A 22,318-nucleotide genomic window follows, 5' to 3' on the forward strand; every position below is an offset into this window, starting at 1 on the left:
ACAGTGGTGTGCAAAAGTTCTTGGCCAAACTCATTGTTGGTTATAATTTCTAATATAAAAGAATTGCAATATTGTAAGGTACATAGTATGTGAAGCTTAGATAATTAACAGATAATGTTATATTAAATTATAAAGATTTATTCTATTGTATTGTATTTATTCTATTATACTGATTTATTCTATTGTATTTATTCTATTGTACTGAATTATTAACAAATAACATAAATATTACTATTCAAAAGTTCCTGGCCACGTTTATTTCCAACAAAAAGAGCAACTTTAATTCAGTGAATAATAGTCTTTCACACTTAGTACTTTGTTGCCATGCCTTTTGAAGCTATTACTGCGGCACAGCGATGAGGCATAGATTCTATCAACTGATCAATAACACTCATTGGTATATTATTCCATTCTTCCGTCAAATGTTCGAGTAACTGTGTCTTATTCGAGTGCTTACGAACTTTAACTCGGCGCTTTAATTCATCCCACAAATGTTCGATGGGGTTGAGGTCCGGAGACTGCAATGGCCAGGTTAAAACCTGCAGTTTTTTAGCCAAGAGCCAACTCTTTACAAGACTTGAGATGTGCTTCGGGTTGTTATCGTGTTGAAATATTCAGTTTCTTGGCATTTTGCGTTTGGCGTATAGTAGCAAATTCTTCTCCAAGATATTCTTGTATATCGCAGCATTCATAGTTCCATCAATATTGACTAATGGATCAACGCCATAAGCAGAAAAAACACTCCACACCAACACGTTGCCTCCTCCATGTTTCATAGTTGGAATTTGATATCTTACATTGTTTCTGGTACCAACTGGACGTCGCACATGATGTCTTCCATCACTTCCAAACAGATTAAATTTTGATTCATCGGAAAATGCTACCTTTCTCCAATCTTCTACTGTCCAGTTTATGTGATCTTTTGCAAACTGTAAACGGGCCTTCTGATTCTTCTTGCTAATTAAAGGCTTGTTCATACCGATACGCCCGAACAATCCGACATCATGTAAACGTCTTGTAACGGTACAGCGGCTAACATTGGCGAGGTTTTCATCACGGAGTTCGCGAGCAATGTCATTTGCTGTTTTCCGCAGATTAGCAATTGACTTCATTTTAATCACGCGGTCTACTTTTTTGTTGTTTTTTGCGGTCTTCCACTTCGCGGGCGATCCTTTAGATCATATCCAGCACGGTACTTAGCTAATATATTATTGACAGTCGACTTACAAATTCCTAATAGCTCAGCAATATCACAAGATACTTTACCACTTCGCGACAAGCTAATAATTCTTTCTCGGATTGCCTGCTGCGTCTTTCGTGCCATGATGATACTCTGATGTCTATTGATCGATTACTCTTTCGGAAATAAAGTGATAAGCACTCAGTAGAAGCATAACATAAGTAATAAACACAGTGCCCAGGAACTTTTGAACAGTGACTTATTGAAAATGTGTTTGTAAACACACTTTCAATAGGTAAGATACGAGTGCTATTTTCTGTACATTATCACAGGTTTATATCTACTTATAGTTATAAGTCACTTGCTTTTCCTGTTCATAATATATTGCCAAAAATGAATTTGGCCAAGAATTTTTGCACACCACTGTATATATTCCGCACACACAAATATATATATGTATATATATGCTGTATAAAAATAAAATATTAATAACAATTAACGATAACGATTAACAATATTAATAACGATGTTGAATTTCTACTAGATATAGCCATACATATATTATTAGTGTTACATTATTATTATGATATCTTATACTAAACAGATATTCTATATACAAATCTTTTTAATTTTATTTTACAATTCTTCATCAGTGTATTCTTCAAAGGATTGGTCATCATCGAATGAAACATTTGTGGCTGTAGATATTTCGTCTATGTCTTTGTCCTTTCGTTTATATATTGCAAAAGATTTGCTAGAATCCTGAAATGCGAGGAAAGCATATAGACTTTTAAATATATTTATATATAATTATAAAGTGATTCAATTAAATATTTGATAAGTTCTTACGTCTTTCTCCGTAATTTCGTCCAGAGTTCTGAATGTCACCTTCCTATAAAAATTAAAATTTCTATTTTGTAACATGTAAAAATTGCGTCTAATGAAACAATGTATTATATATATGTATATCTAAAAGAATGAAACAATGTTAGTAGCAAATAAGCATATGTAGCTTCACATATTGTTATTATTATTATTATATGTTATACAAAATGAATATTCGATAAATAGATTTGATTTTATCTTACTTTTTCGTACCGCATTGTTGTTCATAATCATCGAGAACCTAAAACATGAGAAATAGATATTTGAATTGATTTATGTATACAATAATAAAACAATTCGTTTAAATTTGATAAGTTCTCACTTTTTGTATGCTGTTAATGTATGTATTGAATATTTCGCGCTTTTCGGGGCTTTCCTCAGATGCTTCCTCTCTGAAAAGATTTTTGAACATTATTGTTACAATAATTTGTATGAAATAAATGTTTAATAAACGAATGTAATCTTGTCTTACATATTCTTTCGTTTTATTTGGCTTATAGGTACCGTTCGGCAAGTCACAAATTTTGACTTCTAAAGTGAAAAGAAAAACAGATCCGTGTAAATATATTTCAGTATTTCAAGCGATACAAAAATATAATCGATAAAAGAACATGACTCAATTCCGTGACAATCTTTCGCTAATAAAATGATAATACTTTGTAACGGAGTCTATGTATCATACTAGTGTGAATTTGCTTACGCCCTTCGCATCGATGTCAGTCACCACTTTCATGATACTGTTTGATTTTTTAGGTTTATTTTTTGATATAAAAGTCTCGACAAGTTCACCGTCCTTCCCGATCACCTCGATTTGCATAAATTTATTCGGAATACGTTCAGTTTTGCACTTTTTATTGAAGCAATTAATATTAAATATATCCTGAATTTAAAAATATCAACATTACACGTACACACGCACAGACATGTGCATATATGTTATTATTTGACTCAACATCAGATTTTCATAAAATATAACTTCTCTAAGATCACCTACCCTATTATCTATTATATCATTAAGTTCCTTCAAGTATTCCCAACAAATCCAATGATACTGTAATAGACACGGTATATGATTGCTGCAGATTAATGTAACCATACCTTTAAAATGTGGATCTCTGAAAAACACATTTTGTCTGTATGAAGTTTAAATTGTGCGTTTAAATTGTATTTTCATTTGGAAATATCTCACGGGACTTGAGATGCGATAGATATAAGTTTGCACTATCACTATTATTATTACGCGGTTGTTAGTTATACATTGTCTTAATATTAATATATTACTTAAGGTATATAGCTTTATTTGTTTCCTGCCCTGATATTTTGGCGATTATCGACGGTAGATGATTTTTGCACTTTGAGTCCAAGTAACAAATCGCATCCGGATTGTTGAGCAACACACAATCGTTACGTATAATGTTAAGTTTGAACTGATAAAAGAAATTGATCAGATATTAATCAGTTCAAGTGTGAAGTGAACTGTAGGCACAGTATTATTACGATATAGAATTTCGCGAATCTCGGCGAGTAATCATGATCTCGTGATCTCGATGAGTTTGATTTTTATTTCAACGCCATGCACAGTATAGATCAAATGCACCTTATGTCAGTCAAGTAGTGTGCATTTCCGTTTTTCTCACAATGCAAGCGCTCAGCTCTTTGTTTTCGCGCTCTGCAACATCGAACGATCATAACTCGCCGAGATTTCAGTGATCTCTACGCTCGATAGTATACATATATTTAGAAATACGATAGAACGTACGAGCAAACCAATTCGCGTAGTTTCTTCTATGATACTAGTCGTTTGTGGAATAAAGTAGGAGTCGAATGGCGCATGAGTGTACAAGAAAGAAATGCCTTGCCTGATTTCTTCCGCCGCCGAAAAAAAACTGCGACAAAATAGCAAATTATTTTATAACTATACCGCGTTATACATAAGCAATGTTCGCAAATAATCGTACTTGTACATACATATACATCTTCATATATATTTTCGCTAGAGCATAATAAGTTGCGGGAAAAGCATTCCCGTAAGTAGACTTCAATGCAATAAGTCGGATGAACGCATTCCATAAATTCTCATATTTATTTGACTCTAATAAACAGACACATAACATATACTCCAATTGATCCAAGTACGTCAGTTTACCAGTGGGCGTAATCTAAAAATTCAAGATTGAATACTCGGCATTATAAACTCAACTAGAGTTTCATACTGTAAAAATATTAATATATTCATTATCAGCATTACATATGTGTAATGCAACGATCTCTCATCAGAAACCAACGTTATATATATCACATTTGCAAAAATTGCTTTCTCTGTGTTCACATTAACACACGATAAAAGCAATTTGTATATGTTGAAATCGATCTATGTAGAAATTTTTGTGTTAAATGTTCAACATATCCGTGTGTAATAATTTAAAATATTATCGTTGTGTTATTTTGACTATTCCGCGTAGAGTTCATCTTTATCATTTCTAAATGTCAAAATAATACAATTTACATGTAACATATAGATTCTTGACGATACATTTTATATGTGAAGTGTACAGGTAAGTTGTGTTATTTTTGTTAATATAATTACTTGGTGTTAAATTAACAAAAAAAATTAGAATGGATCAATTCAGGCATGTGAAATGTATTAAATTTAACACAAATTTTCTTGCAGTGAAAACTAAGTCTGTTTTATATAATCACGTAAAATAAAAAAGTACAAAGTGGTCTGTAGGGGAGAACCCTACCGTCCAAATAAACCGTAATAGCGAACGTGTTAATTATGAAAGATTACTGACTTTGGTCGTTAAAAATTGAAAGTGTACTAATCTACCTTTTCTTCTTTTGTTTCCACGTCACTCATTATGTCAAGACACTGTTGATATATAATAGCCGCGTCTTCATATTTTTGTCTCCTATATAATAACGCTGCTTGATTCACAAAGGAATCCTGATAAGTATACACACTTTTATTTATTTATGTACGATAATAAAAAATATAAAAAAGAAGCCACGTAAAATTATAAAATGCAATTTACCAATTCAGGACACATAGATTCTGCCATTGTTGTATCCCTAACGGAAAATCTAGAGGCAGCAGTGTAGAATAAAATAAATAATCCGTTGTTCGCTAATTAGCGCTGTGTTAAAAAAGACTGTCCACCTGAACATAATTAATTTCATTGCGTATAAATCAAAGCTTCTCACTTCACGAGCTAAAGTTCGATCGAAAGGCATGTTTTAACGTCGGAGAGTGAGAACTCTTGTAAATTCAATCAATATCAGAATAGCATCCCGACCAGATAAAATTGCACGTTACTATGTCGAGCTGAATCGCGCTTGAAAATCGATTCGAAGCCTTTGTTTAAAGACCTCCTCGACAGAGACAGACTGTACAAGGTACCGTCGCCAGAATATCGAACACACCGTCGAGCAGGCTTCGTCACTTGTAATTATGCGCGCGAAATAAAAATTGCCGAAACACGCAGTGATAAATAAAAAAAAACAATGAAGGTTATTATTGATAAATTAAAATCGCGCGACGGAAGTTACATTTACATGTATCTTGACTTTTTCTCTCGTTGTTCATATAAATATAGAAATATGCGCGACTAAGTGCTTACGTTATTGCGCCATTTAATCATTATTTATTCACGGGAGAAATTCTTTAGTGATAAACAATAAAATGCGACATAAAGGACAGGAAAATGGAAAAGAAGAGGAAGAAAAATGTGAAACAATTTATCGTAGAAAAGACATGAAAATTTTCATTGCAACTCGAATAATTAACGTCGTCATCGCACGTTGAATGCGACGGCCGCGATCGCTTAACGAAAGCACGGCGCACGGGAGCTTAACGGAAATAACATAGGACTCTATTAATATCCGGCGGTCTACGTCTTTAGCATGGTGCTTACACAGCGTGCGTATACACAGAGCTTGTCAAAGGGAGTACACAGTTTATTATTTAGTAATGACGAAAGAGGACGCGTTCCCACCGATCATTAGGCTCCAGGTAAAAACGTGCGCCAACTAATAACCGTCGCCCCCGTAACATGTTTCCCTGGCGTCCCCGAAATCCTCGTAGCGCGAATAGAACACGGCGAAACCCTGAGAAACGGGCATTTTCGTGCAACCACCCGTCGTTGCGCAAAATAGTCTACAAATCGCTATCGCTGTCAGCATCAGACGAATGATGCTCGATCAGCTTCGCGTCATCGATCGAGATGTCTCACCGATGCTTTCGGATTTGCAAACGCACGCAAGTACAAATGTATCTCGCATCGATGCGACTAGCGAGATGAATTCTCAGCAGTTTTTTCCGTCCTGCGAGATGCGTTCGAAATGTAAAATTAATAAGCGTGATTAATGACGGATAAGCGGATCAGCTGGTGTCTCGCTATCTCGTTAACTCCGCACAGCGCTCGCGCGGTGCTCGTTGGACGCTGTCCAACGAGCGATAGCTGGACGCTATTTTTAGAAAGATCTGTCAGAGCTTTTGGAAGGGAACATTGTTCGGCGCAGCTATGAGCGTGTCGCTCGATGTCGCGGAAAAATTCGTCACGAACCTCTGCCCTCTGCGCTTTATGATCTGACCGGGCATTGATAACAAGCCGATGACATTGGATGTATTTATTGGACGGAACACAGTGAAACCTCACGGCCGATCGGTGCGCAAGAAAATTAAGAATATGACGACAAGTACACGACAACGACGACGACAACGACGTCGGCGGCGACGGCGCGCTGAAGTCGGGGGTCGCGGCCTTGGATGAAGTCACGCGAGTGCAAGGTTGCTATCGTGAGGGGTGTACGCGGCCGGGCGCGTGCATGCATAGGCGTCGTTCTTTCTCTTCGTAGCCGAGCTTTAAAGATTTTATTGATCGCAATGTGCAACGACCACGAGCTGCCTGTTTCCCTCAAGATGCGATTTAGGACAATGACGCGACGTTGAGCGCAACGCTGCGGAAGCGGATAACGCGCCGTGGAGAGCGAGAAGGACAATAGCGTCCGCTTTGCTTATCGCGCAGCTCCGATCCATCTAGAACTTCCGGCACGATTAAATAGATCCCTCAATTGATTGATAGATCTTCGAATGAGACAAGAGGGTACGAAGGATTTGAAGCGCAAGCCTCGTGCGCTGAGAATCTTGTCGTTATTCTCGCAGCGCGCATTCTCGTTTGCGGTTTTATGTTCCCTTTCCTCCAATCTGACTTTCTATTTTCTTGATATACTTTTCTTCTTATGATGTTTCTGGTAAAACCCTGGGAATTGTCCGAGCTACATACATGGCAGTCTGTATCGAGTTTTTCTCGCGAAGGTATTTCACGCGGGAGGAAACCCATCTCCCGGGCCAATCTCGTGTACATTCGGTCAGTTTCCTTTTATATCTGCTGAAGAGAGGCCAAAAGTAGGATAGCTCCGGGCGTGCGTGCGTTGTTTGCACGTGGCAGCGCGGAATGAAATACATCGTCTTGCCGATGGTACGAGCACCCTTCGTGTCGAGCAGGCGCGCTATCGTGGGGGTGCTTTTCCGCGAGCGAGTTCATCACCTATCCCGTCGGTAATCCAACCTCGACGGCGAGCGCACCGCACTTTTATAGCGTCTCTATAGAACCATTCCGTGGCACGCGTGAGCGAGGGAGAAAGAGGAAGAGAGGGTAGTGGGCAAAGGAGGGAGAGGAAGATTCGTGTGCGACGACCAAGGGGTTGAAAGGGCAAAAATGGAAACGCGTGGAGGGACGAAGAGAGGCTTATTGCGCCCCACGATACGATCCTCCAAAAACGGAAGACGGAATATCCCGCGAGTAAGATTCGCGAACCCCCCCTTCCTGATCTTGATCAAACTTGGAGGGTGTGCGCAGCAAATAAAGGTAATATCGATGTGGTTTGCTGGACGTGGTTTTGTCTTAATATTTCTGTACTGACACAATCTGAACTCACGTTAACTTGGAACACGAAACTTTGTTCGAACATGTTAGCAATCTCAAGGCTTTTAATATCTTAGACATTAAATAATCGGTATCTTTTAAGAGTTTATATATCAGCACATATGAATGCGCGATCGACTTTTCGCTGAAAGAAGCAGAAAGGGGCTCTAAGTTGGTCGAGAAACAGCTCATTAATGATTAATGCATACATCAGCTGGGGATAGTAATCGTTACACGTTGCGACGAATTAGTATCGCACGAAAAATCTATCAAGAAATCTTCTAAAAATCCCACCCCTATTATGAACTACTCTCTCGCTCCTCTCGCTCCTCTCTCTCGCAATAATTTCATTTGAATAGGATAAAATTATTCCAATATAAATTGCATTTGAACATACGATATAAAAAAAGAGGCCAACAGAGGCTATACATCATACATCATGCGTCATACGTAGAACGCAATGCGTCCTGTAGCGAGACGATGGTTCTTCGACGAGCATCGTTCTGTCAAGGTCCCAAAAAAAGTAGCACAGAAAAATATCAAACAAAAAAAGATTTTTATTGTTCTAAAACAACGTAGCGGAGAGAGGAAGCGAGAGAAAGAGAGGGTCAGAGGATGAGAGTCGTTGCGGGGGTGGAAGGGCGCGCGAGGAGCCGGCGACGAGGTGCGGACGGCGCATGCCTCTCGCTCGTGCGAACGCGAGCAACCCCTGACATGAGCAACCCCCGAGTGTGTTGTTCTTCTCTCTATGTGATCGTTGCCGCTCGATTCTGCGCCGTTGTGTGTTCGCGCAGGGCGGCTCCTACACCGCCGCCTTCGTCCGACGCTCTCTTCCTGGCTTTACCACCGTGCACCCTTCCGGGTGACGTGCAAATGGTGGCGTAACGCGCGTGGTCGGCGGAAAGAGGTGAAATCAGCCTCGCGTTTCATGCGTGCTTGCGTGCGTGCGTGCGTAGGTACGTGCGTGCGGCCGTAGCCGCTGCCGGACAGCAGTCGACGAGAGGCCGCGCTTCCTGACGTTTTGCCGTCAGTCACGATGGTCACCGACAACATCACCCAGGTACGATTCCATTGAAGCGGCACAGCATCGGTGCGAAACCGGCACTTATATCCTCTCTCTCTCTCTCTTTCTCTCTTTTTCTCGGTCTCTCTGTCTCTCTTTCTCTCTTTTTCTTTTTTATTCTCTCTATCTGCCTCTCTGTCTCTCTCTTTTGCGTTTTTGCCTCTGTCCGGCTTCGTCCGTCTCTCCCTCTCGTTGCCTTGTCTCTCATCCTCTCGGGATCGCGGACGATCCAAAAAAAAAAGAGGAATTATGAATCATTCAACTTCTTAGCTAGAAGGTAATAGCGAAATTCAACTTGGCGAGTCGCAGTGCTACGATTTCGCAAGCGTCAAAAAGATGTTGGGTCAAGGTGGCGGTGGTGTTTGCACGAGGATTGCGAAAGCCGGCCGGAAAGTAAGGCAATTAACATGTTAGGGTTTTCTTTCTTCTTTGGATTTAACGTCGTTAGGATCTTGTTGAGTTCGATTCCCGTTGCCGAGGTCAGGGGAGAACGCGCTTCACTACGCGGTAACTACAACCCCTCCGTCGATATAGACATATCTTTAACGCCGGGCTCTGGATTTTCTAAAATTGCTCATCAATTCCAACAGATGATTTCATTTAGACGAAATATCGAGTCAGAATGAGAGTTTACTCGAGAATGAGAGTCTGCTCGAGAAATACTCGCCACGAGCGAGAGGGAACTAAAGAGTGGACTGTACACCGGGAGATGCGCCGCGAAATACACCGGGTGGTTAGGGGGCGTTCCGCGACAGCCGGCGAATGCGGCACGTATCGATGTCGAAGGAATGCGACGACGGTGGATGGTCGAAAAACCGTAAAGTCTTGATTCGCGCTATATCGAGGCGCGCGATGCAGAAACCGGTGACGAGAATTACCGGCAAAGGTCAGGGTGACGAAGTTATAGCGGACACGTCAATAGCGTTGATTCAGAGCTCGACACTTGGTCCTACGTGGTCTCTTATCGCGATAAATCACAACGGGGTGCTCAGAGAGAAACGAGGGGTATCTCCCCCTCGTTCTTCTCCAAGCATCCTGTAAAGTTTACTCACGTTTCCCGGATGGGAAGTAAACGCGAAGTTTAAGGAGATGTCTCTTGAGGTTGATTTCAGCTGCCTTGATTAACTTTGATCTTTAGTTTAATCGAAGCTTCGTGCGTTAAATACGCAAGGTTGTTGTAGGAAAAAGGACAGAGTCGCCATGCACAAACTAGGTTACTTATATATTACTTCTATATAAATAACCATATTGCGCCTTCCCTGTTTTATACGTTCTACCGCCGCCCTATCGCCTCCTCACTTTTCGTGTTTGTTTCTTGCGTTCAGTCGTTTAATTACTTTGCTCCAACATGTATTTTAATGGAATGACATGTTTGCACTTAGGCTGATGACACGACAGCATTTCTCCGCGCTGCTCGGTCCGGCAACCTCGAGAAGGTGGTCGAATTTCTCGACACCGACTTAGATATTAACACGGCCAACTCGGTAAGCATTAAAATCTAAATGTGACATGTAATTCGTAAAATTTATCATCGATCTTTACATTATTTGATTTACGACTGAACTTAGTAGAGTGTTTAATTAATTTCACTCCAAAGGACCTCTGATTTGAATTTCTATTTGATTTCTATTTCAATTTTATCTAATCAAACGCGTATATCGTTGCAGAACGGTTTAAATGCTTTGCATTTAGCCTCGAAGGATGGCCATATCGAAATAGTAACCGAGCTCTTGAAAAGAGGCGCGAAGGTGGACGCGGCGACGAAGAAAGGAAACACCGCGTTACACATAGCTTCATTAGGTGAGAAAAGAAAATCTTCAAAGGATCATCATCAATCAGCGCATAATAGTAATAATAATAAAAATAACAAAGAACAATACAAGGAGTCTCGGAGTCCATGATACTTTTAAACTTTGTAAAAGTTTAAAATCACAAAAAGAGATTATCACAAGAATTATTATATTATATAAATTATGCAAACTTCATTAAGGAAATTGGAGGGTCAGATTGTCTGAAAATCGTGCTTGTTTTTTCACATTTTTTTATGACAAACTGAATGAATATGCGAAAGTGTTATTTTGACCTGTATTTATACAACATATAAAGAGAAGAAAAATATAATTTTGATGATCAAATATTCAATATAAGTGTATGTACATGCAGTTAAAATATATTTCGTTTTTATTTTCAAGGTCGTCATTTTGCAGTAATATTTTGACTCTCGGTGATTCCATTAAGCTGAATTTTAGGTAGAAATTTCTGTAAGCTTGTCGTTATCGTGTGAACCATTGAGAAATTGAATAAAAATTAACAAAATTGCAAATATCTTAATGGAATATTATTAAATTTTCAGTTCTTTTATAGTAAAAAAATTAATATTTCAAAATTAAATATTTTCACGATTTTTAGTGTTTTTCAGTGTGGTTCACACAATAACAACAAGTTTACGGAAATTTTCTACCTAAAATTTAGCTTAATTGAATCATCGAGAGTCAAGATATTACTGCAAAATAATGATCTTAAAAAAAAAAACGAAATACAATTTAACTGCATGTATCATACACTTATATTGAGTATTTGATCATCAAAATTATATTTTTCTTTTTTTTTATATGTTGTATAAATATGTCAAAATAACATTTTCACATATTCATTCAGTTTGTTATAAAAAATTGTGAAAGAACAAGTACGATTTTCAGGTAATCTGACTCTTGAATCTCCTTAAATATGAGGTAGACGAGGTAACTGTAGATTAAACTAAAACTCATGAAACTAAGACTAAATTAAACTCAGATTAACGAGCGAGTTTACCTTTGAAAAATAAAAAACTAACTGTGCTCTGATCATTTTTTTAAATTATTGCAAATCTTTATCGAATTATTTATTACAGCGAATCGTTTTTTTTTCAGCCGGCCAATGCGAAATAGTCGGTATCCTAATTCAATATGGTGCCGCGGTTAACATCCAGTCGCAAAATGGATTCACTCCTTTGTACATGGCTGCGCAGGAAAACCATGATGAAGTCGTCAAGTTCCTGCTCAGCAATGGAGCCAATCAGAGCCTCGCGACGGAGGTAAATTCCAGCTTCCTTCTCAACTCACAAGAAGATGCTGTGTATTCATCTAATACATTCGATTAATTTTTTTTATATTTATATTTATATTATATTAATCACATATTCTGCTATATACAATTTTTTATTACAAGGAAATTATATCCTTTCAAGTGTTCTCGCATTTATTCGGAACGCTCAATTAAAATCACTGTGGTAATATTTCTCAGGATGGATTTACACCACTCGCGGTAGCGATGCAGCAAGGCCACGACAAGGTGGTTAGCGTCTTGTTGGAAAACGATTCGAAGGGCAAGGTCAGGCTCCCGGCTCTTCACATCGCCGCTAAGAAAGACGATTGCAAGGCCGCTGACCTGCTTCTGCAGGTAAATCTTCGAGCATTTGTTTCTACGTCGAATGGAAATTGATCGAATCAGGGAGGAGAACGCGAGTGAATAAAAGTCTAATGTTGTAACAATTTCAGAACGATCATAAGCCCGACGTAACATCGAAGAGCGGCTTCACACCTCTCCATATCGCCGCCCATTATGGAAACGAGGAGGTAGGGCGGTTATTAATAAAACGAGGAGCCGATATAAATTATTTAGCTAAGGTGAGTACACCCCAACGATTTTCATAGCGAACATGATCAAAGGGCAGAAAATGAAATAAATTCCAGATTTTTACCAAAATATGTTTTAAAGTGAAGACTTATTGATTATATTTCTTAAATATTATGTTAGAACGACTACGTCGTCTTTTATACTTTAACATAATTCAAATATATTTAAAATGATCAGAAAAAGAATGTGTAGTATTAAAATACAGGAATACATTAAAAAAAATATTTACCTATTTAAGAAATAACTAAAATATCTAAAAATATCTAAAAATAAAGATATCAAAGAAAAATATCTAAATAAATATCTAAAGAAATCTAAAGAAATCTAAAGATATCTAAAAAAAGAATTAATTCTAATTTTATGATGTGTAACTTAGCATTGCTGAATTTTGCGACGTGTCTTTTCTAGCACAATATCAGTCCGTTGCACGTAGCAGCAAAATGGGGCAAGAACAATATGGTCAAGGTACTTTTGGAAAATTCGGCGCAGATCGACGGCAAGACCAGAGACGGGTTAACACCGCTCCATTGCGCGGCGCGATCAGGACACGAGCAGGTAGTCAGCACGCTCCTTGAGAATTCGGCGCCGATCAGCGCGCGTACAAAGGTAACTCTATTCACACATGTTCTGCTAAAAATCTCTCTCTCTGTTCTTTTACTTATGAAATGAGTCCTAAATAGATATAAAAGTCTCTCCTGGTAAAGAGATTTTCATATTCCTAAAATTTATCTTTTCATTTTTTGAACCTTTAGTATTTTGATAAGTAAATTACGAAAAAAATTTCTATTAAGGCTGGATATTCGCATTGTCTATTTCTTTTTAATGACGTCAGAAATGAGAAAATGTATGCTAAAAATTCTTGCACGATACATTGAAATAAAAATATATATCCATTAAGTAACACTTGCAATCGATTAAACAAATTTGTAAGATATTCCGTGCATTATACTTTTGCTCTAACAATCAATAATTTATTGTAAATTAATCTGAATAGAAATAGGCGAAGAAATAGGTTAAGAAGATGAATTGTATGTCACATTAATTTACGATAAATTATTGATTGTTAGAGCAAAAGAGGAGTGCATGGAATATTTTACAAATTTGTTTAATTGATTGTAAATGTTACTTTATGGATATATATTTTTATTTTAACGTATTTCGCAAGAATTTTTAGCATGCATTTTCTCGCTTCTGATATCATTAAAAAGAGATAGACAATGCGAGCGGCCTTAACATAAAGATTTAAAAGTAAAATTCTATTATACAATCTCAATCATCCTGCTTTCGATTATTCTGAATACTTCGACATCGATCATTGATATTGAAACGATATGGTATGATTCGATCGGAGAAACGCGTATTAATTAATGACAATAAAAGCTTGATTAAATATTTTAAGAGTTAACGAATATATATATATATATATATATATATATATATATATATATTCGTTAATTCTTAAAATATTTAATCAAGCTTTTATTGTCATATAACACATAACAACTATATACATCGATATAGCTACTCCGCGTTACAGTATTATGCATCATTCGTTGGATCGAAACGTAATGGCTTGAGAATAGAAAAATATCAAGACACATGACAATATGAAAATAATGGGTAAAAACGGCAAAACCGTAATTCGCTAGTTGTCGTTCGTCAATCAACAATGCGTATATACACAGTATTGGCGACTAAGAATCAAAACAATCAACGCTTGCAAAACATACCGGATTTTAAAGACGGTTAAAATTATCGGACGACGCACGCGTAACACACACACATGTCCAAGTCGAAATATAAAATTTATTCCAAGTCTCGTGAATGCTGATTTGTTCCTTTAATTAATGCTCCTCCGTGTTAATCATTTAGTATTTTCCTTTCGGAAATACACTCTATCTGTAGTCAAATAAATTACTTAATCAATATATTGCTCAAAGCTAACAGCGAATTCGGTAGTTTGCACTAGTGCGCGTTAAGGCTTGTTTATATATTCTTATATTCTTATATTAAAGATCGTGTCTTAAGTACATATTTAAAAACATTTTAGCCAATAAAATGATTCGTACGGATGTTGTACATATCATATTATGGTTAAAAATATTTGAGAATTTATTTAAGACAATCTTCAAATAGAATAACGCTATGAACAAGCCTTAGTGCGCACTTAGTGCGCACTAGTGCAAGCAACCGAATTCGCTATAAGAAAAACTTAAATGCTTTTCAAATCCTTATTTTGATACGACATGGAGGAAACGAGTAAACACTTGTATAGCATCAAAGAATAATATAACCTGCATAATGTCGTACATCGAGATACTCCTTCGAGAGCCAAGTTCGATGGAGTTTACAAAATTACTTTAATTACTTTCTGTTTTTATTATTCTTGCGTCAAACAAAAATCTTATGCGGTTCTTTTGCAGAATGGACTCGCGCCATTGCACATGGCCTCTCAGGGAGATCACGTGGACGCCGCGAGGGTGTTGCTGTACCATCGAGCCCCGGTGGACGAGGTGACCATCGACTACCTGACCTCACTGCATGTAGCGGCGCACTGCGGCCACGTGAGGGTGGCCAAGTTGCTGCTCGATCGAAAAGCCGACCCGAACGCACGAGCGCTGAACGGCTTCACGCCGCTCCACATCGCGTGTAAGAAGAATCGCATCAAGGTTGTGGAATTGCTGCTGAAACACGGCGCGTCCATCGAGTCTACCACCGAGGTAATCCAGACGCAATCACTTCGTCGTCGTTTGCACTATTTCAAGCATCTCTCGCAATCGGATCATGTTTTTCATAAATGTTTCCTCTCGCAACTCACGAATGTTTTCACGCAGTGTCAGTTAATGATATTCTACAACGGAGCATTACGAAAGCCGCGCGAAAGCCTCGATGCACAGAAAAAAAAGAACGATCATACATTCGTCGAGATACGATCGTAAGATCGCATTGAAAAATGTGTCGCACACGGTGATAAACGGCAATTAACGCAGCCGGACGTATCAATTAGTATCCTATATCCGTGCCTTCTATGTGCCCCAAATGCAAAGGAATGAAATAAGAAAAAGAAAAGAAAAAAGAAACGAGCCGGTATATATCGAAGTTAGCAGATCTCTTGGAAGACTGGTTAAAGGGTCGTGCATTACCAATCAAACTGACGAGACTGACCGGATTAGTCGAATCGTTCGGCGATTCTCGTTGATTTTGCTCACTCTTTTGTAATTTCCTACAGTAGTAGTTTCTCTCGCAGTCGCCCGAGACGCCGGCTTATCGTCGTGGACGACAACGGACAGGTCGAATCGAATTAACCGACGATTGAACCTTACCGGAGTCGGCGATCACGAGATATATTAATGGACGAATACGTGTGGTGTGTTTTGCAGTCCGGACTGACTTCGTTACACGTGGCCAGTTTTATGGGATGCATGAATATCGTGATATTCCTACTGCAGCATGAAGCGAATCCTGACGTGCCGACCGTCAGGGGCGAAACACCCCTGCATCTGGCGGCTAGGGCTAATCAAACAGACATTATTCGAATTTTGCTAAGAAACGGTGCCAAAGTCGATGCTCGTACAAGGGTAAGTAATGCGTGTCGCCTTCCGAACCGACCCCTTCTCTCTCTTTTTTCGTGTTCTTCTTCCTCTTTTCTTGTCTTCCGTTCTCTTCCTTTCTATCCGATAGCTTCTTTCTCTGTCTCTCTTTTCCTCTCTTTTGTTCTCCTCATTGTAATTTACCGCTTGCTCAATTACGACGGCGAATACCCCGTATACCCTTGAGGGCGAAAACTCAGAGGATCTTAGAGGGTCATGTACATACAAACGATCACTCTCATATGCACCCCTCTACAAAAGCATGAGCCATTAACCAGTCTCATATACCGACATTCAACTTAACGTCAAGTTACCAGCGATTTCTAATCAAATGTAACGGGTGACTTTTACGCTTGCAAGTGTAAGGCGACCCCCTCGTCCTACTTCCTCCCGATGATGTCTTTTCACGCTTTCCTTTCTGGTCACTCGGCTCCTTCAGGCACGGCGATAAAACGAAAGACGCACCACCCTGAGAATTCACCGTAACCGTTTCATCGTTATTTCATCAGGCTTCTAGTTGCATGACGATGGATCAGTTTGTACAGCACAAACGTGCGAAACGAATCGACGAGGTTCGAACAATAGAAATGAAACGAGAAATGTCAGAGTACGCCTCATCTGTGTGTCGTATCAAAGGTGTCTTACGTAACTGATAACTCGTATAATCGACTATAATTTAACGATCGATTATAATTCTCACTAGTAATTAGCATTAATATTAATAATTATCAGTATCTACGCGGGTATAGAAAAAGCGTCTGTGCTTCAAGGGGTCAGCGTTGCCCGTCTCGCGAGTCTTTGGATCGCGCAAATCAGATCCCGTCATCATCATTACGCTTCTCGCATCTCGTATTGCTTCGCAAGAACGACGTTCCTCGCGGACGGCTTCTAATACGATCACGTCGTTCCTTCGTAGGAACAGCAAACGCCACTTCACATCGCCTCGCGTTTGGGCAACATCGATATCGTCATGTTGCTGCTGCAGCACGGTGCGGCCGTTGACACCGCCACGAAAGACATGTACACGGCGCTCCACATCGCGGCGAAGGAAGGTCAAGAGGAGGTAATGTACAAAGAGTACGCACAATTAGCGGACCGCATCGACGCCCAAAACAGAATATACCTGTTTTGGAGCCGGAAACGCGAGTACCTCATGTAGGATGGCAAGCCCTACCGGCTGTGGAACACATTTTCCTTCCTCATATTATCGTTATCACACCTGCATCTCCATCGTCGCTCACGTTGGTTCATCTCGCACACACATATCTGTTACGTTTTATGCATATTCTGTTTATGGAGGCTTTGTTTCACGTTCGACTGCGCATTTTATTATATTACGTTTGTTCTCTCATCATGTATAATCTCGTTATATAATAAACTCTTTGGTTATATTGTTTATTCCTTTACATTTACTTCATTAGTTATTATCCTTGTTTATTCCTTATTTCTCGTTCGGTTTCGTGCGCTCACATGCCTCGCGTTCTCTCAGTACCTCTTATCACGCTACCTTCTCGCTGCTTCTCTCTCTTTCACTTTTTCTCTTTTTTTCTTGCTCTATCTATTTATTTTATCGGACAGTCTCATTACGTGAAGGTATTGCCAGATTGAACGTGTAATTCCACCCCGTGACATTTGGCAATTGCTTCATTCCGAGGATCGATATCGATTGTCAGACACTGCGAAGCCAAACGTGTGTCTACGTTCTCCTTGCACGTTATTTCTGCGCGCCTCATAAATAATTTACTAACACACGTCTTCCCAGAAGCTCGTACGAGCGCCAGCATAATTAAGACTGTCGAACGGTAATTCAGCAATTCGCGAAACCTCCCGGTATTTATAGAGCCACGCAATGACGTCTGGTCGCTCGTGTGCGTTGACTCTACGCGAATTCCTCGTTTCTAACTGGCATTTATCTTGCGAAAGGTAATCTAACTTTTTTTTTTTTTAACTTACTCGTAAAACGGAGTAATAAATCGTTAGAAAGTTTGAGTGGTAGTATAAAGTTTTATCTTTTTAACGAGATTTTTATCTGTCTGATTGAACCTTATCAAGCTTTACTTGATCTCGTTAAAAAGATCATTAATCCGTCAATTTAAGACCAACAGGGAAAGAACTTTGTTATTGAAATTATCGAGAGAGGTCTATTTCGTTTCTCGCATTGTCGAAAGTAAAGATATTAAGTGCGTGTCTCGAGGTGAACCTCTTTCTGTAACGTGGAATCTTTCTTCGCAAACAGGTAGCGGCCATTCTCGTGGAGAACAATGCTTCTCTCAAGGCTGCGACGAAAAACGGCTTCACACCTCTACATATCGCGGCCAAATACGGCAATATGAATGTCGCAAATATACTTTTGCAGAAAGAGAGCAAGCTCGACGTCCAAGGAAAGGTTCGTGTAGATTCAATCGCAGATCGTGTCAGTTTACGTAAAGAGATCGTACATGGAATATTAAAGTGGAGAAAAGTAACTGTAGTTTCTCTGGATTTCGCCGAGAAATCTGATGGGACTCTTTATGCGTTCCGACACGATGGGTTGCATCGTTTATCTCCCGACTACTCTCTGGTGGGTTCGGTCGAGTTATGCGGAACTTATGCTTGACATTTCAGAACGATATCTCACCCTTGCACCTGGCGTGTCACTACGATCACCCTAATGTAGCGAATCTTTTATTAGAGAAGGGTGCGTCTCCCCATCTCGCGTCGCAGAATGGCCACACGCCGCTTCATATCGCAGCTCGTAAAAATCAGGTAAGTTCAGATATTCGCAACGCGATAGACATGATTCTTCTAACACACTAGCAATTAATTAACCGCTCTCTAATTTGCTCCATCATTGCTGCGATTAACTCTCGCGAGAACGATGCGTTTGTTTCACGCGGCTAGATGGACATAGCTTCGACTCTCTTGGAGAACGGAGCGAACGCAAATGCAGAATCCAAGGCGGGTTTCACCCCGCTGCATTTAAGCTCGCAGAAGGGCCATTATGATATGACGAACTTGCTAATCGAGCACGGTGCCAATCCCAATCACAAGGCGAAGGTAAATAAACTTTCCTCTGCACATCTCTCATATGTGTCCTCGATTCTATCCTTACGTAATTAATTAGAATTGTTATACATGGCTGTTGCATTGTTTATTTTGTTAATTGATTTGTTGCAACAGATTGTTACTCGAGACGAGATCTACGCAATTCTAGTCATCAAAAGAATCGTTATTTGAATTCTACAATTTTCACAATTTTGCCATTCTAGTAGTTTTTCTGGTTTTATCACCTCGTTGCAAAGAATTCAATTTATCGTAATCTTTTTGCTTTTTATTCATCTTCTATGTATGATATTGATGCTATTTCGAGCCTTCAAGACCGACTTCTTCCAAACGAAAGTTTCCAATTCTCCTGAGAAGAGAAACCATGTGAAACTTAACACTTGTTCATTTCCGATCCGTCAGAACGGGCTCACGGCGTTGCATTTGTGCGCGCAAGAGGATTTCATTAGGGTGGCCTCTATTCTGGTAAAGAACGGGGCTGACGTGGAGAGTCAAACCGAGACCGGCTATAGGCCGATACACGTGGCTGCGTACTTCGGAAATTTGTCGATGATACGCTTCCTGCTGAAGCACAACGCCGAGATCGACGTCAGAACTAATCAGAACTACACCCCGCTTCATCAGGCCGCTCAACAAGGCCACGCTCATATCGTTACCGCTTTGTTGGAAGGAAATGCTTCGCATAAAGCGCGCACTAACGTAAGCTACTACCTCGCTGCTGCATATGCATTCATTTACATAATATTTCAATATCTTCGTAGCGCTTTAAATATATCGCGCTTCGATACAGTCGCAAAACTTTTTACTGATACAAATATTTTCTTTTATCGCTTTCTAACCGCAACAAACTTACATTTATTTAACATTGCATAACAATTATTGTCAATCACTATATCAATAAGTTACAAATTGAAAATTTCTATATCACGAGAAGAGACAAACTTCACTTTGCGAAATCTGACATCTTGTCGTTACTTAGGATGGTTTGACAGCGCTGAACATAGCTCAAAAATTAGGCTATATTTCTGTGATGGAAGTGCTGAAAGGATTACCTTACGACAGTATGACACCGGATAACAAAAACTGGGAAGAAAAGTACAAAGTTATAGCTCCAGAGAGTTTGCAAGAGACTAGTTTCATGTCCGACTCGGATGATGAGGGAGGTACGTGTCTGTCTACAAACACGAAGAAAACACGGAGAAAATATCGCAAAAATAAAAATTATATTTCCTTTTATAATGTTTTTCGTAAAACTAGAAGATACTGAAATTATAATATAAATTATTATAATAATCATAAAGACGATCTACCTGACACACAAAGTAAAAAGTATCCAAGTAATTACAAAAATTTTGTGGTAAAAGGTCAAATGCGCATAGCATATTTTCACATAAATTTATAATAATTTCGATCATAATTTTGTATGGTTTAAGATTACAAAAATTTTGCTGTAATTTTTACTATGTTCTCCGTGTATTGAAGATAATTTGATCTCTGAGATACACAGAGAAATTTTTCTCTTCAGGTTCTGACGCGTTGATTAGCGAACAGCCTTATCGGTATCTCACGGCGGATTTGATGAAAAGTTTGAGGGACGATTCGTTGCCCATCGACGTTACCAGGGACGATCCAATACACAGACAAGGTAATTCAAATTCTGTTAATAAATAGAGGTGTCTGCTTCATGAGCAACGTAAAAATAAAATTTGGGTTACTAACTCAGAATTTTAGCGAGGCTTCCGAAACTAGACTTACGCAATCTTGTGAAAATACGATTTGATCTTTTGGAGCCCGGCAATTCATCTCTGGCAATCATTTTTCTGTGATATTCCTAGCTCGAAACCTTTACGATTCGATACAAATATCACAGAGATAGTTGCGTAATGAAATGCCGGGGTTACCAAGGGTTAAGGCGGATACGCACTTACCTCGAACGTTATAATTATTCTTATTTTAGTTACGAAAGAAGAGAAGCAAGAATTCACACAAAGCAATAATTACTGTTTAGCAGAGAACTTCGACAGCACCGATGGATTAAATCTGGGGTGAGTACAATATATTATTAATCTTTTCTTTTTACAAAATAATATACATGATCTCCGCATACTTTTACCATATATTTGTACAGAATTTATCATTAATTGTTTGTTTATTTAAAAATAAAGTTATTGACCGTGAAAATGTAAAAATTTTAAAATAAGTAACTTTTGATTCGGATTCGAAGAGTATGCCTTTCTAATCGTGTACGTTTCATTTTATAGGAGGCTGCACTTCAGATCGTAAGTATAAAAGCGCTGAAGTTAAAAGGACAACGAGCAAATGAGCGCGAAAAGTCACGTGTAACCGGGATTTTATAGATTCTTAGTGAGTTTCCTGGTGGATGCACGTGGCGGTGCAATGAAAGGATGCAGACACAGTGGCGTGCGCATCATCGTGCCGCCTCGGAGAGCAACGATGCCGATTCGCGTGACGTGCCGACTGGTGAAACCTAACAAAGTGACGAATCCACCCCCATTGATGGAGGGGGAGGCTCTCGCTACGCGGATCATTGAGATGGGTCCAGTCGGCGCGACGTTTTTAGGGTAACGCGTGATAATTCAGACAATATAAAATAAAAATGTTTCTCGAAAGAAAAAAATTCAACAAATATAAAATATGTCCTTAATGTTTAAATATTTCAGCCAATTCTTACACACGCCATATACTAAATCTAGGATAAGTTTTCGATAATTTACAAGGAAATAAACTGATTATAGACCCGTGTTAATCGACATCCCGCACTTCGCGTCCGTCCGCGGTAAGGAACGGGAAATCATTATCCTGAGAAGTGAGAATGGGGAAACATGGAGGGAACACGATAATATCGTAGATAACGACGATACTCTTCTCAACACTCCTTACGGTATAGTTCGCGAGAGATCTGTCAATATTAAAAATTCCGTCAATTTATCGTAAT

At 39.1% G+C, this 22,318-nt stretch overlaps 2 protein-coding genes across 13 annotated transcripts in view; one reads left to right on the top strand and one right to left on the bottom strand.

Moving 5' to 3' along the window:
- LOC116854146 overlaps positions 1-22,318 on the bottom strand; it is a 51,881-nt gene that overhangs the window by 13,124 nt on the left and 16,439 nt on the right. For 5 of the 7 annotated variants that reach the window (XM_032835778.1, XM_032835797.1, XM_032835805.1 and 2 more), the window contains exons 2-13: positions 5,101-5,225; positions 4,896-5,012; positions 4,034-4,224; positions 3,825-3,951; positions 3,347-3,492; positions 3,060-3,180; positions 2,766-2,945; positions 2,538-2,596; positions 2,388-2,457; positions 2,269-2,306; positions 2,030-2,072; positions 1,821-1,942 (exon numbers count right to left, since the gene is read on the bottom strand). In XM_032835778.1, the coding sequence (XP_032691669.1) occupies positions 1,821-1,942; positions 2,030-2,072; positions 2,269-2,306; positions 2,388-2,457; positions 2,538-2,596; positions 2,766-2,945; positions 3,060-3,180; positions 3,347-3,492; positions 3,825-3,951; positions 4,034-4,224; positions 4,896-5,012; positions 5,101-5,127 (1,241 nt within the window). In that variant the 5' untranslated portion in view covers positions 5,128-5,225. Of the gene's footprint in view, positions 1-1,820; positions 1,943-2,029; positions 2,073-2,268; positions 2,307-2,387; positions 2,458-2,537; positions 2,597-2,765; positions 2,946-3,059; positions 3,181-3,346; positions 3,493-3,824; positions 3,952-4,033; positions 4,225-4,895; positions 5,013-5,100; positions 5,226-22,318 lie in introns of those variants that run through there. The other 2 variants (XM_032835813.1, XM_032806659.1) reach the window with 2 other exon arrangements.
- The window catches only part of LOC116854119 (ankyrin-3), a 32,208-nt gene continuing 15,822 nt past the window's right edge, over positions 5,933-22,318 (top strand). For 2 of the 6 annotated variants that reach the window (XM_032835747.1, XM_032835755.1), the window contains exons 1-20: positions 5,934-6,077; positions 10,438-10,539; positions 10,723-10,855; positions 11,965-12,128; positions 12,338-12,493; positions 12,592-12,720; positions 13,139-13,336; positions 15,154-15,450; positions 16,111-16,308; positions 17,237-17,383; positions 18,557-18,706; positions 18,925-19,065; positions 19,201-19,356; positions 19,765-20,061; positions 20,342-20,525; positions 20,888-21,007; positions 21,320-21,407; positions 21,624-21,641; positions 21,720-21,944; positions 22,119-22,264. In XM_032835747.1, the coding sequence (XP_032691638.1) occupies positions 6,036-6,077; positions 10,438-10,539; positions 10,723-10,855; positions 11,965-12,128; positions 12,338-12,493; positions 12,592-12,720; positions 13,139-13,336; positions 15,154-15,450; positions 16,111-16,308; positions 17,237-17,383; positions 18,557-18,706; positions 18,925-19,065; positions 19,201-19,356; positions 19,765-20,061; positions 20,342-20,525; positions 20,888-21,007; positions 21,320-21,407; positions 21,624-21,641; positions 21,720-21,944; positions 22,119-22,264 (3,091 nt within the window). In that variant the 5' untranslated portion in view covers positions 5,934-6,035. Of the gene's footprint in view, positions 6,078-6,612; positions 9,053-10,437; positions 10,540-10,722; positions 10,856-11,964; positions 12,129-12,337; positions 12,494-12,591; positions 12,721-13,138; positions 13,337-15,153; positions 15,451-16,110; positions 16,309-17,236; positions 17,722-18,556; positions 18,707-18,924; positions 19,066-19,200; positions 19,357-19,764; positions 20,062-20,341; positions 20,526-20,887; positions 21,008-21,319; positions 21,408-21,623; positions 21,642-21,719; positions 21,945-22,118; positions 22,265-22,318 lie in introns of those variants that run through there. The other 4 variants (XM_032835722.1, XM_032835730.1, XM_032835738.1 and 1 more) reach the window with 4 other exon arrangements.

The sequence above is a fragment of the Odontomachus brunneus genome, unplaced genomic scaffold (assembly GCF_010583005.1).
Source record: "Odontomachus brunneus isolate Ranch 3 - 2012 unplaced genomic scaffold, Obru_v1 Obru_scaffold_001, whole genome shotgun sequence".
Classification (NCBI taxonomy): domain Eukaryota; kingdom Metazoa; phylum Arthropoda; class Insecta; order Hymenoptera; family Formicidae; genus Odontomachus; species Odontomachus brunneus.